A 15953-nucleotide genomic window follows, 5' to 3' on the forward strand; every position below is an offset into this window, starting at 1 on the left:
AGTATGAAGATTTCCGTCTTCTGGGTTGTTGATGAATCGCCCTGATGACGGAGGAAGTGTGACCTCTGAAACGATGGTTAACATCGACCAGACTACACAGCGCAACAACCCAGAAGACAGAAATCTTCATACTCTGATGACGGAGGCAGTATGACCTCTGAAACGTTGGTAAACATCGACCAGACTACACAGCGCAACAACCCAGAAGACAGAAATCTTCATACTCTGATGACGGAGGCAGTATGACCTCTGAAACGTCAGTAAACATCGACCAGACTACACAGCGCAACAACCCAGAAGACAGAAGTCTTCATACTCTGATGACGGAGGCAGTATGACCTCTGAAACGTTGGTTAACATCGACCAGACTACACAGCGCAACAACCCAGAAGACGGAAATCTTCATGATTTTTATTGTTTTTATAGAGACATGCTCCACTCGTATAGGGAAAATCCGTCCAAGTAGTTCTCGAGTAGAAATCGAACGGACAGACATCACCAGGTCATCATTGTGATTTCGCTTTATGCGCGTAATAAAATTTTCCTTGGGAGAAAAAAAAATGTTCCGAGAGAAATCCTGAAATGTTCTATTTAATGTCTGATTGCTATCATTTGAACCAGCCCCGGACATTAACTGGTCCATGCACGTGCAATCTTCTAGAACCCGCTCGCCCAATCACGGTACCACGTGACAGGATCTACCAGACCAATGGCGATCTTCCGTGTTATGAGATCGTGCCGACACAATCTGGTGCTGTGATGCTGTGAACCAGTCCTGATATTAATAACAGTTTAGCCAGGCAGCTTCTCGGGGGGGGGGGGGGGGGGGGGGGACAGTACAAGGCCCGAGAAGAGACCGCCATACTCCATGGAGTTAACAGCAATTTCGGATGATCACAGTTTCAGGGATACAATTAAGACAATTAGCTCTCATACGAAGTATCTTGAAGATGAAGATATCCGTCTTCTGGGTTATTGCGCCGTGTAGTCTGGTCGATGTTAACCAACGTTTCAGAGGTCATACTGCCTCCATCATCAGGGCGATTCATCTGAAACGTTGGTTAACATCGACCAGACTACACAGCGCAACAACCCAGAAGATGGAAATCTTCATACTCACCGCTGTGAGAACCTCAAGTCTTACATATCTTAAAGATATTCACGCAGAGGAAGACCCTAACTGTCCACGATAAATAAAACAGGCCATGTTCATCACATGATACTGTATCGCCGAACTTTAAAGACGAGTGGTTAGCACTTCAGCTTCGTAACCGGAAGCTCCCAGGTTCAAATCTCGGAACGAGACCGGCTATTCTAAGGTTTTTGTAGTTTGCCAAAGTTCCCCTCAGGCACCGGAAGTAAACAATATTTGCCTAATATCAGGCTAATTATTATTCAAGGCATATTATCGATCAGGGATATAGCACCTTCTCGTAGAAGTTTACCAACGTTTCGGAGGTCCTTACTTCCTACATCATCAGGGTGACTTCATTGCAGCAAGGACCACAGCGATACTTAAGTACAGTCGTAAAGCTACCAATTAGACTGTAAAATTCTGTTAACACTTGCCTAAAACGTGGAACGCTGAGATACTCTGTTATTACGGAGTAATGCGAGTCATATAACTGGAGAGGCGAGACACAATTTTGGCAACATCGTTTAAAGACGTAGGAACGGTGGGTGACATTTTAAATAAACGTTGGGGGGGGGGGGTGAGCAGACGAGAAAAGCCCCTAGTCTGACGAACTCTTAGCAGCTGCGAACGCGTAAGGGTCCGGAAGGATCAGGGGTTCTCCAGAGGGGCGGTGGGGGGGGGGGGAGAAGGTCTTCCTGAGTTTTATCAGACGGCCGTCGGTGTTACCAACAAATCTCAAAACATTTACCTTCCAAATAAGAAATTGCCCTCTTACACCGAGGACACGTTTTGACACAGCGAACCAGAGAAGAAATGGATTTAAAGGTGAAGTAGGGATTGGTTAGATTTGCAAGTCCCGGTAGGTCTGCAGATACGAGACTTTTTTTAAAAGAAAAAAAAAACATTAGCCACAAAAGTGATTCGCTGTGGCCACTTATAATTTCTCGTTCAGGTCTCGACGTATTAGAAACGAACTGAGTCAGAACAATGAACCAACATTGAAGCTTCTGTCCGCCACGATCGCCCGACCTCACAACCGGAGATTTTCATTAACTGGGGTAAAGTCAAGGACGACGTATTTATGTTCCTCCTGTCACAGTCCTTACAGGAACTGGAATGCGATTCACTGGATCTTATTAGTAAATATAATCAAGATTGAGAAGACATGGACACAGTACATTGCCTTAAAACCTGAATGAAAGACAAAAATTGAAAGAACTAGACGTAAATGTGAGAAAATGGGGTGTTAACACGACCGGGGTTCGATCCCCGACGGGGGCAGAGGATTTTTCCTCTAGCCTCTGCGTCTCTGGGGCCCACCCAGCCTCCTCTACAATGGGAACCGGGGTCCTTTCCCGGGGGTAAAGCCGGCCGGGGCGTAATGCCGACCACTGATCCCATCTAGTGCCGAGGTCAAGGAAGAGAGGAGCTATACCTCCACTCCCCCCCCCCCCAAGCGCCTACATGGCGTATAGTGGGACAAACTTTACTTTTACATTTTGGGGTGTCAACAGGGTTCTTGTAGATAACTGTCTTCTGGAATGTTTTGCCGTGTAATTTGAAGTAGTCTGTACCGCCTCCATCATGAAGGTGACGACTGAGTTTGTCCCAAAGTTATTATAGGACGCAATTAAACATCGAATTTCTCGACACGGCGCATAACCTCAGAAACTTTCAATACCCATGGCCCAGAAAATATTATTTTCCTCCCCGACACAGACCCTGACTTTATTCGAAGAATTTTTATAACCACAAGTTGATCATCCATAAACCACAAGCTCATGGGGGCTACTTGGTCCTTGGATGCGGTGAAATACGACGTAACCGCGAGTACACCAAAAAGTCACTTCCTGTCTTGTATATCTCGTCGCTAACTTCCGGTACACGAGTCCCTCTAAAAACCCAAACAATGTTCGCTTTAGAAGTTATTTGTGACAACGTCATTTCCACAAAACTTGAGAGATTTCTAAGAAGCGTACCGAAAACAAGAGACCAGCCCTTCCTCCTAACACAATAAAGCTATCAGCTGCAGTCTTACGAAGCAAATACTCCCAACTGATGAAATACATTTGTTATCTTTAACGAAACGTTGTAATGCATTTAGGCCAATGACAGCTGTAAAATGTGGGTGTTGCATTTATGATTATTTTTATGCGGGTAAAGAAAAGTAATTAACATCGTCCCACTATACGCCATGCAGGCGCTTGGTGGGGGGGGGAGAGACAGTATAGCTCAACTCCTACATTTCGCTACATTAAAATATCCTAAAAAAATACGATTTAAATTTATTCAAAAAAAAATACAAATAATATTTCGTAGGATTTGTGGTTGTCACCAGGACATCAACTACCACGCAAATACGTAAACACGAGAAGGGTACCTTTTTATTAAAGCCTTATATGCGTCTACAATAATTCTTAAAAACGAATTCGTAAAAATTTAATGTATGGACACGTAATTAGAGCTGGTTCCTACATAAACATTTTATTATTTAGTGTTCTGTCTGACGACAGGTCCATATGAACAGGATCCTTCCATCCTTTTCTCGGACTGGGACCTGTTCATATACGTTCTTGGCAGATGATCCAGAAGTGGTTTGCCATTGCCTTCTTCTGTGTGTGAATGGAGTAATTGTTGGGATGCCACGGAGGAAAACTCCGTGTTGCCTAGACCACGGCCTTGCCCAACACAAGTTATAAATTCGAACCCGAGACCCCAGGATTACAAGGCCAGCGTTCTAACCGCTAGACCACCGTGGTATTTCACTATTTAAAAAATGTTTACACGTGCCTTATATATCTCGTAGCAAAAACTGCCTTCGTAAATTTTTCTTAGTTTAAAAGCTCATTTCGTGTCTTTGCTCACTGTATCAACACAATGCATTAATATCTTTCATAAACGAAAAATTATTTTGGTACTGTTATCAATTTTAGTAACGATTAATTAATTAAACTTTGGGTGTCATACAAGACAGATAATGTGTTGATCACTTGAACGACTATCAGCTTCTCAAGGACGACTCTGTGGTTTAATTGAGTATATATCAGTTCAATCCTCCTTCTCCCCCTGTCAGATAAACTGAAATTGCGATATAAATTTGGCTTCAAACATTCATTTCAAATGCGAAATATGAATTACAGTCGTTAGCATTTGCATCCTTAAGGTTGCTTCGTGTCTCAATGCCGAAATCATGGATCTACTAGAGCGGGAGCGAAGTTTATAATAAGAACAGACGGTAACTCCTACTTACAAGTGAATGAGAAACAAAGTGGGCGGTCGGTTAAGTCCCTGTAATTTGGAACGTGAGGTGAACAGACAGAGAACAGCCCCTAGGGGCTAACACGCAGAAACTCCAGTTGACCGCCAACTTCTAACTTGCATATTACTTTAATGTTTAATGATTTCCCTCAGTTCCTTCGGAATACACAACCTGACAACCTGGTTCGACGTCTTCTTGCACAATGTATTTCAAAGCAATAAATACGCCATTAAACATCCTGTGCTTAAACCATGACGCGGAAAATATTTTCCAGGAATTAAAATAAATAGAATCGCAATCAATCTAGTCTGGTACTGAATGAATTTTTTAATAAACGTCTCATTAGCATTAGGGTCGTATTTGGATCAATTATAGGCTGTAAAATGATTCGTCAATGACGAATATCCCAAGGCGTGCCATCGGAATTGAAGTCAGTAATCACATCGTGGTTTTCAGATAAAAACCATTTTTTTGGCTCGGAATTTATTCGGAGTTAGATTTAGACATTTCACAGTAAGTTATAACTAACTAACTAACTAACCAGCGTATCGCTAACGAGCAGTACACACTTACGTAATGTTTGAGGTGTAGAGTTCATTCCCCCGAAACGGCAAATCACGTGATCAGCCTCTCGCAAACAGATTCAACACGTTGAATTTTCTGTAACAAAGAAATTTAAACAGCATTCAGAATTTCTTATGTTAAAATCCATAAATCTAAGTTTCTAATTCCGTAAAACTACGGGTTCAACAACATTTCAGATTCCTTTCTGAAGAAGGGTTCGGACGAAACGTATTTCGTCAGTCTAGCATGTATTGTCACTGCTTCCAGTATCCACCAATCACGCTTCTTGGTTTCTTTTTCTCGATCTTATATCGCAGCGATATATATCGAGACGGTACATCGATATCCATCCGCCTACGAGTCCACGCAGCGTTACAATCCCAGGTGCTTCTCGTGGAATGCGAGAGACCTACTGACCGTGGAGGTCGCTGTGTGCGGATGCAGTTTGGACCGAGGCCAAAGTGAGTTGTAGCAAACTTAAAGACGCTCAGGGCAATCTTCAGAATCCGTGTCACATTTCACAATGCAGACTCCCTCGCCTTCTTCCTTACGCCAACCACACGGGAAGACGTTCCAGTCTCTAGAAGCTCCTTTCTTTCATCCTGTTACAGATAACTTTCCAACAGTGCCGTCCTTGCGACAATACAATCCACTAAATAATTATACATAACCTACATTCAAATCGATTAGTTTGCTTTATATAACTGCAAAATCGATTCTCTCATTTGTTCGTCTTCATAATTGAAAATTTAACGATGTTACAGTCAACTTTATAAATGCATCTAACTTGGTTACAATAAAATGTTACTAAATAACAAAGATATGATAAAACTGTACAACTTTCTAGAAACAATTAGTTACAATATGGACAGAACAAAGTACTGTCAAGAGAATTAGGTCCTACTTCAAGATCAGAAACATTTCTTCAAGAACCACACATCAATTGACCGCAAACAGAAACACGACAAGCTATTTATCAATCTGGTTGATGTTTTAATCTGTACAAATCTTCAACAGAATATCAATTCGATGAAGAAGCTATCATGATAAAGTTTGAAGACTGGGGAAAAAAGATTCATATTAGGGAATTAATTAAGGGTGCAGACTAAAGGTCACATTGCCTGCATCAGTTTACATTATTTTCGTAAGAATTCAGATTACCCACAGTCCACTGCGCGCAATTTCTAGAAGATACGCTTTACATTCGTCACCGCGGAGTCCAGCGTTCGCTCCTAGGCCAGTCCGTGTGGGATTTGTGGTGGTAAAGAGACCTTCGGTTTTCCCCTGTAATATTCCGATAGTTGCTTCATATTTACTCGTGTGTACGCAAATACATAGCCCAGCCCCCGTCACTACAATAACAACGCAATTAAATCATGGGTTTGCTGGCGTGTAGTTAAGAAGCCAAGGCCGTCATCAGGTTAAATAGCTGTTATATTATCTGTGACATTCTGATGATAGGTTCAGTACGACGACATACGAGCCCCAAGAACAGGTATCATTTGCGGATGCATCATCACATCCTCAAGGATTCTGAAAAATTAGAGATATTTTTATTACAAATATTTACGATGACGCAAATGAGATCTGTTTTAAAATTCAATAGTAATTTTTTTTTTAAAAAAATGAAACTTTTTCTGTGATAAACAAGGACCATGGAACTGTCGATACAAACCACCCGATTATTTGTAGAGGGGAGGGGCCCATTTTTCGTACGAAAATTACTATTATATCGGTACAAACGTAATTGCTTCCAATTTACAAGCTCTAATAATTTCAAACATTACATCAGCATCTTAAATACGCTAATAAACGATATGACACTGTCAGATTCTCAAGAACTATGGCGTTAGTTGGCTTCAATGGTTAATTTCATTCTAGGGAAACAAGCTTGTGACTAGACCAAAACAGCGCTGCACTGATGTCAAACAGGAAATGCTCTGAGAAACCCTGAAACCTCAGTACAAACTTCAGCCCATAACAAAAGCTGATCAAAAGCTCAGAACGTCCGAAACGTCGGGAAATAATGGTTGTATATGACAAGAAATGTGGAATAACACGAAAATATAATATTATTTATATTTAAATACAAACAGAGGTAACTAACATCGTGCAGCTGTCTTTATCGAGAAGATTATGGTCGCTCAGCTGGTCAGCGATGTCCCTGCGTCTTATCGATGTCGAAGGCTAACAAAAATCCGACATAGGGTCCTACCTTAAGCCAGATTAACTCAATCCACATCCCTAAGCTGTTTTATAATACACATTAAATATTACGCTGTAATCGTAATCACCATTTTCAAAATAAGAGTGTGGATCATCAGACTATTGAAACAATAACATAAACCTAAGATATTATTGGATGTAAGATTCGATGTTTTCACGGCGGTGAGTATGAAGATGGCTGTCTTCGGGGTTGAAGTGTCGTGTAGTTTATAGTAGGCACAAAGGACCTCTGAAACGTTGGTAATCCAGTCCGTACCCCCCCCCCCCAAAAAAAAAAATACTGCTACGAGAACACAGTTTTTGGTAAAATCCACAGGACCCGGGAGCCATATTTCCACGGCACACGAACACACATGGGATCACTGAAAAAAAAAATGGATTCTCACTGGAATACAGTTCACGTACCCTTCGGTGTTGCAAAGCCATCGCAACCTCGTAAGCCAACAAGACAGCGTTAACGGGATAACGCATTCTGGGTTAAGTGAAGTCACATCTCGCTTTATCCCCCACAGCGAAAGGAAGTCTCTCTCTCTCTCTCTCTCTCTCTCTCTCTCTCTCTCTCTCTCTCTCTCTCTCTCTCTCTCTGTAGGTAATAAAACTCGCGCTCTGTACTCGTTGTTAAGTGGGCTACGACGAAGGAGATACTGATCTCACAGCTTTACTATGATCATCTATAGCCTATATGGAGCATAAACACTTAACGAAGTTACTATTACTAACCCTTTTTCAGCCCAATGTTAACTAGAATCATCACCCTGATGACGGAGGTAGCAAGTACCTCTGAAACGTCAGTAAACATCTACCAGCCTACGCGGTGCAACAACCCAGAAGACAGTAATCTTCAGACTCATCGCCACGAAAACCTCAAATCCTACATTTCGTAGTGAACAGCCTTAATTTAACTTAAACAGCGTTAACCAGTTGATCTTTGTAATGGTGAAGTGTAGTGTTTTCTTCGCGGTACGGACTGGATTCTTAAGTTTCATTTGAAAGAGCTTCGGCTCCAAAGGTTAATTAGCGTTTTAGTCGTATTATTTCCTTAAACAAGGTTAACCAGTCGATCTTCGTAATGGTGAAGTGCTGTGTTTTCTTCGCGGTACGGGCTGGATTCTTATTACTTACGTAATACGAGCTTCGACTTCGAAGTGTTAAGAAAGTGATTCCTGTTTTGCGGTGAGAATCTTACAAAATGAAGAGTTATTATTGACTGTTGAACCAGGTGAGATACTGGACCTTGAAGGATCGATATTTTGAATTCGATACGTAAGCAATTAATTAGGTCGAAATAGATATTACGAGCTGTAACTATGGAAAACGCCGAGCCTTAGGAATGTGATCCTGAAAGTTCTTTATCCTCATTCTGCTATCATTAGAAAGTGTCTTGTAAGCAGCTGACTCGCTAATTGGCTTCTTGTGACAAGATTAGAGTCTAATTAGTATCCACGCAGAAGCCTCCTTTGAAGGATGTCACAAACAAGTCTCATTGATTCGTTCCATTTCTGTGATACAGTTATTTATAGAAAAGACAATACCGAAAAGAAATCGATTACCTTCCTCCTGACAGGCAAAGAAGGGGATTGGTGAAGAAGAGAGTGAAATACTTAAAAATTTATAAGGTTCTTTAACTTTTAAACTCGTTTGTGGGAGAGAATATATCGACTAACCGAATCGATAGTACACTCTCGATATATAACGAAAAATTACAGAGAAAATTTCTTTCGTGCAACAATTTATAAATATATTTGACTTTGAATAAATGATTATTTTTGAAGAAACGTAAACATATTACTTCTTGTAATGAGACGACAGATGATAGATAAGTCCGGCGGTTTATAGATATTCTGAATTTATATACATATATATATATATATATTAAAATTAAAACTAAACTACTATTAAAATATAAAATAAATAATATGCCTCCATCCGACCATTTGCAGGCTCACAGCTTCGAAATCTGTGACTTATCCTCCGAACTGATCTTTCAATCGAGTGCAAGCCTGTACCATAATAAATACCACGTAGATCCAATATTCGATATGTAATTTGTACATACTGGACCTATGTTACATTGTAACAGTTTAGACCATACCAATATTTGCAAGAATCTCTGATCCATGAAAGAGATAAAAGTTAATATTACAAATTCTTAGTCGTCAAATCCAAAGAAAAGATAGTAACTGAGAGGATAATATTAAAGCAGATCGTAAATAAATTCCTTCTAAATTTTATAATCAATTAATATTGCTCAGCATAGAATCCAGTGGCGGTCTCATGTGAACTCGGTTTCACAAAATCAAAATCATGAGACTATCTTTAAAAAAAAAATTATTTTAACAATGATCTTTACATATCCGTGCGTACACTTTTACTCAAACGATAACCTAAGGACGTCTACCGCAACCACATTCCACACACGTTACGACTTCATTCGCCCGTGAAAGGTACGTGATGTCAACGAGTGGATTTTCCAGGCTTCTTGATGTGTCTGGAATGTTCTAAGACTTACAGCAGGATTTTTCTCACGTCAGACGCGCCGTGGCCGATACAAATCAGATGAATCACCTGAGAGTTGCGACTCGATAAGAAAGGATCGATCTCCGATCTTAGAGATCGATCCCCGATCTTAGATATCGATCTCCGATCTTAGAGATCGATCCCCGATCTTAGAGATCGAGAACTGCAGTCTTCGACTGTTCTCTGAGTGCAACATTTTCTATCGCTACTTATAAACAAGACAATTAGAGCCATTATCATTGTTTGGTGCAGATGCAAACATAATTACGTAGTCTCCGCGAACAGCTTTAATGTGGTTTATCATACTTGTAAATCAACAACCAAAGAGAGGTTTCTACAAGGGGTGAGTGCGCGTAATTACACGTGTGAATCATTAAGCCTTCAGGTTAGGTTAGGTTTCGATCTTACTGACCAAATCGATTTGAAGATCAGAATTATCTCGCGAATTTTTAGAGTTCACACAACGCCTACTGAAAGGTGAATGCACCCAGCAACACACAAAGCAGCATTCCACGCAGAACTCACGATTTTTTTTATAAACTGAGTCACATTAAGCGGCCGTGTGAGATACGTCCACAGTCCAGAGACACGGAAACCACAAAATACAAATAAACACACTACCAGGTGCGTAGGCAATCCTTCTTTCGACAGAGAACAATCAGCTTATATTGAATTTCGATCTAAATTACATCCTGAAACATTAACACTCTCTTAACCGGCTCTAAGTCTCTCATAACGAAGATCTGTGTATCCTTCACTTTAATTCATATTATGTCAAGGGATTCGCTCGACATAATACCACTTTAAAATCCGGTGGTAACTATATATACCACCTGTCTTCCCAGTTTATAATTCTGCGTTTTTTTCCCCCCGTGGACTGTATTTATGGATGTTGTATCATCCTCAGAATGACAAACATCAAACACCTGGTCTCTTTAATAGAGGCGTGTTGTGTTTTCTATGCGGTACGAGCTGATCATTAATGTGTAGATGAGTTTTGGCTTCAAAAGGATGAATGCAGTGTTTACGAAATTTGAATTACAAGCCCCTACATTTACTTTGATCTGAATTTCGATATCAGAATCAGTTATTAATCTTTAAATACGTATTAAAAATAGACTGCCGCCAGTGGTACAATTTCCACACTTTGGAAAACACTGGGCTAACAGTAGCAGACCATAATAGCCCCACCCCTCATTCGAAACTACCCCCCAAACCAGAAACAGCGTAAGGATTCAGAAATCTGTCTTGCAGTAAAACTGGGTGTATGCTCCTCGCCCTATCTCTTTTCCGGTTGGCAACGCTTCTAAGACAATGAGTCAGAAAACGTTCACCTCTCAGAGAACGAACTTCGAGCATTATCGAGAGCAACCAATCTCGAGCAGATGGTATCCGCCCAAACTGTGAGTTCAGCCCAGGAGGATCCTTCGGCTTGTGAAGTAGCACTTCCGTGCTATTCGCCAGGAAAACCTCACCCCTAACCAATAACACGTCGACTCTATCACCTCCGTCCCAACTGCCAACACAACATTCTCATACAAAAGCAAACAGCAATTTTATCTTCTTTAGAAAGCAGCTTTCTACGAGTTCATCCACGTGATTTTTTTTTAAATACAAGTGATACCAATGTCACCAAAAAAAATAACTATCCGAAAAAACCGGTGAATTAGAAACCTTCGTTTTTTCGGTACAAACCCTCAGGTTGCACAACAGGACATTCAAACAAGTTTGTAACGTAACAAAACGAATTAAAAAGACCTGCAATGTCAACTTTCTGACAAGACTTACAAAGTTCATCTAATTAACACTGGGTAAATGGTTGCCTGACAGAGAATCGAACCTCAGAGCTCTAGACTGTAGCCTGGAAATAATACTCGTTACACTCGCTCCTGCAAGAACTATTATATTTAGTTTGCTTTATTCTTATAATTAATCTATTTATTCATTAATATTTATCCTTTAAATAATACAGGTACTGATTTCTTTATTTTTAAAATAAGCTCATCACTAAATCAGTGTTATTATAACGACTCTTTAAACATGGAAATTTATGTTTACGTAATTCCTTACGAAGCTGTTAGACGTAACTTTTGTACTTTCCCAGAACAAAATAATACAATAATTATGAAGTCACACAAGAGCTAATTGCTTTCGGAATACATTTGGCGTGAGTGTCTTACCATGAGCAATGCAGTCACCCTCCCCCCCCCCCCCCCAGGTCCCCGTGTTCTGAAAACAACCGGGCTGTTATGTCAAGACCCCCAACGACCTACAGTCACACGCCAGTCAAGTGTCTGACATTTTGGTAACTTTACCAGGATAATCTGATTAGTCACTTAGAAACAGAAGCGCTCCGCGTGTCGTGTTAGCCTCACGTAAACTCAACTTAATTTACGAACACCACCGTCTGTAAACACACACGTTGACAAGCAACAGACATATTATCCACATCCATTTTGAACTTGTGGCTTTCCAATTATTCTCAGCGTAAACAGCGATTATTTCCTTAAACAGCGTTAACCAGTTGAACTTCGTAATGGTGAGGTGCTGTGTTTTCTTCGCGGTACGGACTGAATCCTTAAATATTGTGTAGACGAGCTTCGGCTTCAAAGGGTTAATACTACGTATTTATCAATTTTGATTTATTCTTTTGCTAATAAATATTTTAGAAGATTATTTCTAATGCGAGATGTCGTTTTATCATCACTTGTGACCTCATCAAAATCAAGGTCCGAAGGCCTGTATAAACATTTCGTAGCATTCTAGTGCTTTTATAGTCATAAGATAACTATTTTTATTTGTTTTCTTCGCTGACGATGGTCTCTCAGCTTTGTGCCTTGTACGACCGAAATTGGATTAGGCCTATTACAAAAATAGTTTCGTTCAGAGTCGAAAGAATTCAAGTAATATTTACGGCCTTATGTTATAGGAGATTTTCTGTGGACTCCAAGAGGATGTCTGCCCGGGACATGGCAGATGTTTTGATTGAGCGTGGGTTGACAGTCATTGACGAATTAACTGCACTTTATAGCCATGGAGACATCCTGACATGTGGTAAGACCCATCTCATTATCAAGGGTTCTTTTCACGATTCTCAAGAAATGATCCCGTCTCTGTGTTTCGCATGATTAAACCGGAGAAACTCTGGACGAATATGGATTAAATTTGGTATTGACGGTATATCATCGGGGATATAAAATAAAATTGTACTTCTCAACTTCATACGCTTTTAGAATTTGACTAACTGCGACATCACCGAGGAAATGACTGGTGCTAAGTGGGGGTTGCTGTTGCCAGTTCCACGGTTTAAAAACTAAAAAGAAACTGACTGTGTCTCTCCTAAAAGATTTACTTCCGAGGCTGCAAAGTTCAGTGTCCACTATTCTACCAGAATCTTGTTTTCCAGGCGAATTGTTGGGCTTGTACGTGACGAAACAGTGATACCACCCTACCGTAAAATAATACATCTGTTACAGACACGCACTCTTTTGTTACCAGCGTTATTGAGTGTAAAAGTTCCAGCCGTCGCTCGAGCACCTCTGACTTGGAGTTCGAAATTTTATACTTCAAACATCAAATGTGCTGATTCTTTACGACAATATAAAGAAAAAATATTTTTCATTAAATAAAATTGACATCCTTATTTAAACGAACTTCAAAAACGCTTAACTATAAACTGTTATCTAACAAAGAATATGGAATGGTTCAGAATGCTATCAGTGAAAGAAAGTTAATAACCAATTACACAGACAATTTTATAAAAGTTTACGATAAACCAAGCGTTTATAAACCCCCCCGCTCTAATGTATATTTCAATACGCCATAGGCCTGTAATGCAGGTTAGGTTCTTTAGAAGCTCACACAAGATGGGTGTGAAAATTATCGTCCTGAAGATCACTGCGCATAAGGTTTCCCATCCTAACTCCTACCAACATGCGTCAAATGGACGTGTATCATGTTAACCAGGAATCCACATAGCCTACACACAAAACAACAGATGTCTACTAGCGAGGACACCTGCTCCAAACAGCACGCCAGATGGTAGGTCGCTTGGCCTCGTAAAACCAGCAATAGCGGACTGTGACAATACTTCACTCGCGGGGCGATTCTCAGTTGTTTTGTGTTCTTGTGCCAACAAGCTTCTCAGTTGTTGAAAGGAAGAACATTACTCCAGTCCCACAGCAGTACCGCGATTTCTCTAACCAACCCAAAAACGTCCACGCTGACATTTTAACCCAGACTTCACGATATTCTTCCAGTTCGACCATTGATGAGATTTCAGGGTCTCAAGGCGGCGAGTAAAAGATATGGCTGTCTTCTAGGTTGTTGCGCCGTATAGTCTGGTAGAAGCTTACCGACGTTTCGAAGGTGATTTTTGCCTCCATCATCAGGGCGAATCGTCCTGAGCAACAACCCAGAAGACAGACGTCTTCAGTGTGGTCCTTACCGTTAATTTATAACCCTTTTCAAAAAAAACAAAAGTAAAGCTTTTATCAACGGAATAAATTTAAATATTTACAACAAAAACTGTGGGAATGTCCATGAAGAAGTCATGGATTTATTCTGTATTTCAATTTCTGACTTAATTTCATCGCTGGTGTATAACACTCCTGTTAAAAATCCGGAGGTTGGAGGTCGTGGAGGTGAAGGTTCACGCGTTCCGGGTCTTGTTAATTGCCGGATGACCTGTGGGATGTAACAGCGACTGATGAACTTCAATCTTTAATTTTGAAAACGGTGGACAAATTCTTAGATGCACGCATTCCGAAAATTGCAATGGGCTCGCGTAATCGGGAACACGCATCCTAAATCATCTACTCACCATTTTTGTTGTCGCTAAAAAAATTTGGTCACTGAAACCTGCATTTTAATTTCGCTTCAAGAAATTAAGAAGTGATACATCTTAACCATTGATAATTCTCCGATTCACGATTTATATTCCTTTTTAAACGCACCAGATTTACTTTTATAGTCACGACACCTTTCGAAACCTTAACATCGCTCTTAAGAATCAAACAACGCCATTTCAAAACAAAATTAGTCACTGTAGCTTCCGCATAGAGCAAAAGGAATTACACGGCCGTCTTTAAGAATGACTCGGATTTAACTGGCCTCATTTTACTAAGTGCCTCCTACTAGTAGCAGCAAAACAAAAACTTCTTGTGAGCCTCCACCATTGTTGTCAGTCTCAGACAAAAAACATTTAGCTCTACAGTGTTGATGTTGGTCTTTGGAGTTGTAACGTCGTGAGATTTAGAGGTAGATACTAACATATCGAAGGAACTGCCTCGATTTTCAGGCCTGAGGATGGAAGCGGTAAGTTCCTCCGACCTAAAAAAAATCACGGTACGTCACAACCCAAAACACTGCCAATGATATATTTACTGCAGTGCGTAAAACTCAAACACTTCGAAATCACGGGATATTACGCCTGATACTTCGCCTTCCCCATTCGACGGTCCTGTTTCTTCCGACAAGATTTAACTACGCCTGAAAAACATCAGTTTACATGCCGGGGGATGAGTTCATCGTTGTACACTAAAAATGCCAGCCCAATACATAACATTTCAGATGTATTTAATACAATAAAATTACTGGGAAAATTTGAATTTCTTTGATATGGGTTTCAAATTCAAAGACAAGTTAAAGTATTAAAATGTACTACTTAAATGTAATTTATTTACTATTGAAATATTATTTTCCAACTATGTTGTTCACTCCAGTTACCATGTGTATGGTCACGTTATAAATAATCGGCACACGCTTATTTTTTAAGGTTATATACGTCTTATAAGTCGAATCTTCATGATTAATTTGGGGGAGGTTGTCAAAAAATATAAAATGAATGACAAATATTTGTAAAGTATAAAATTAAATATGTGACACAGTTTGCTTACCTTTCATTCTTAAATGTCGCTTGTTCCACTCCACTTGTAATAAATCTGGAACATGCACAACAATATTATTAAATACACAAAACCAAGTCGCCTTTCCCGCCTCCAGAAATACGACTGCACGAATCCACGATCAGACACACACTAAGCAACACAGATAGTACCAACATACCACGCTTACGAACCTAACCACTATGGGTACCGGCACATACTGTCACTGAAACGAGCTGTAAACGCCATTGACGGAGACACGGCGAACTAAATTGTGACCGAGCCACTTCTACTGCGCATCGTCTTTTGCGCACGCACAAATCAGCATTTGTGCAACAAAACAAAACAAAACCAATTTAGTAACAAT

General features: G+C 40.2%; 1 protein-coding gene across 1 annotated transcript in view; it reads right to left on the reverse strand.

The window, feature by feature from the left end:
* The window catches only part of LOC110834962 (metabotropic glutamate receptor 8), a 45670-nt gene extending 29863 nt beyond the window's left edge, over positions 1–15807 (reverse strand). The window contains exons 1-2 of the mRNA XM_022074677.2: positions 15599–15807; positions 4968–5054 (exon numbers count right to left, since the gene is read on the reverse strand). Of these exons, the coding sequence (XP_021930369.2) occupies positions 4968–4992 (25 nt within the window). The 5' untranslated portion in view covers positions 4993–5054; positions 15599–15807. The remainder of the gene's footprint in view (positions 1–4967; positions 5055–15598) is intronic.
* Positions 15808–15953: the final 146 nt, after the last annotated feature.

This window comes from Zootermopsis nevadensis, unplaced genomic scaffold, assembly GCF_977971745.1.
Source record: "Zootermopsis nevadensis isolate Lab colony 2312 unplaced genomic scaffold, Znev_1.0 Znev_ptg000023l, whole genome shotgun sequence".
NCBI lineage: Eukaryota > Metazoa > Arthropoda > Insecta > Blattodea > Termopsidae > Zootermopsis > Zootermopsis nevadensis.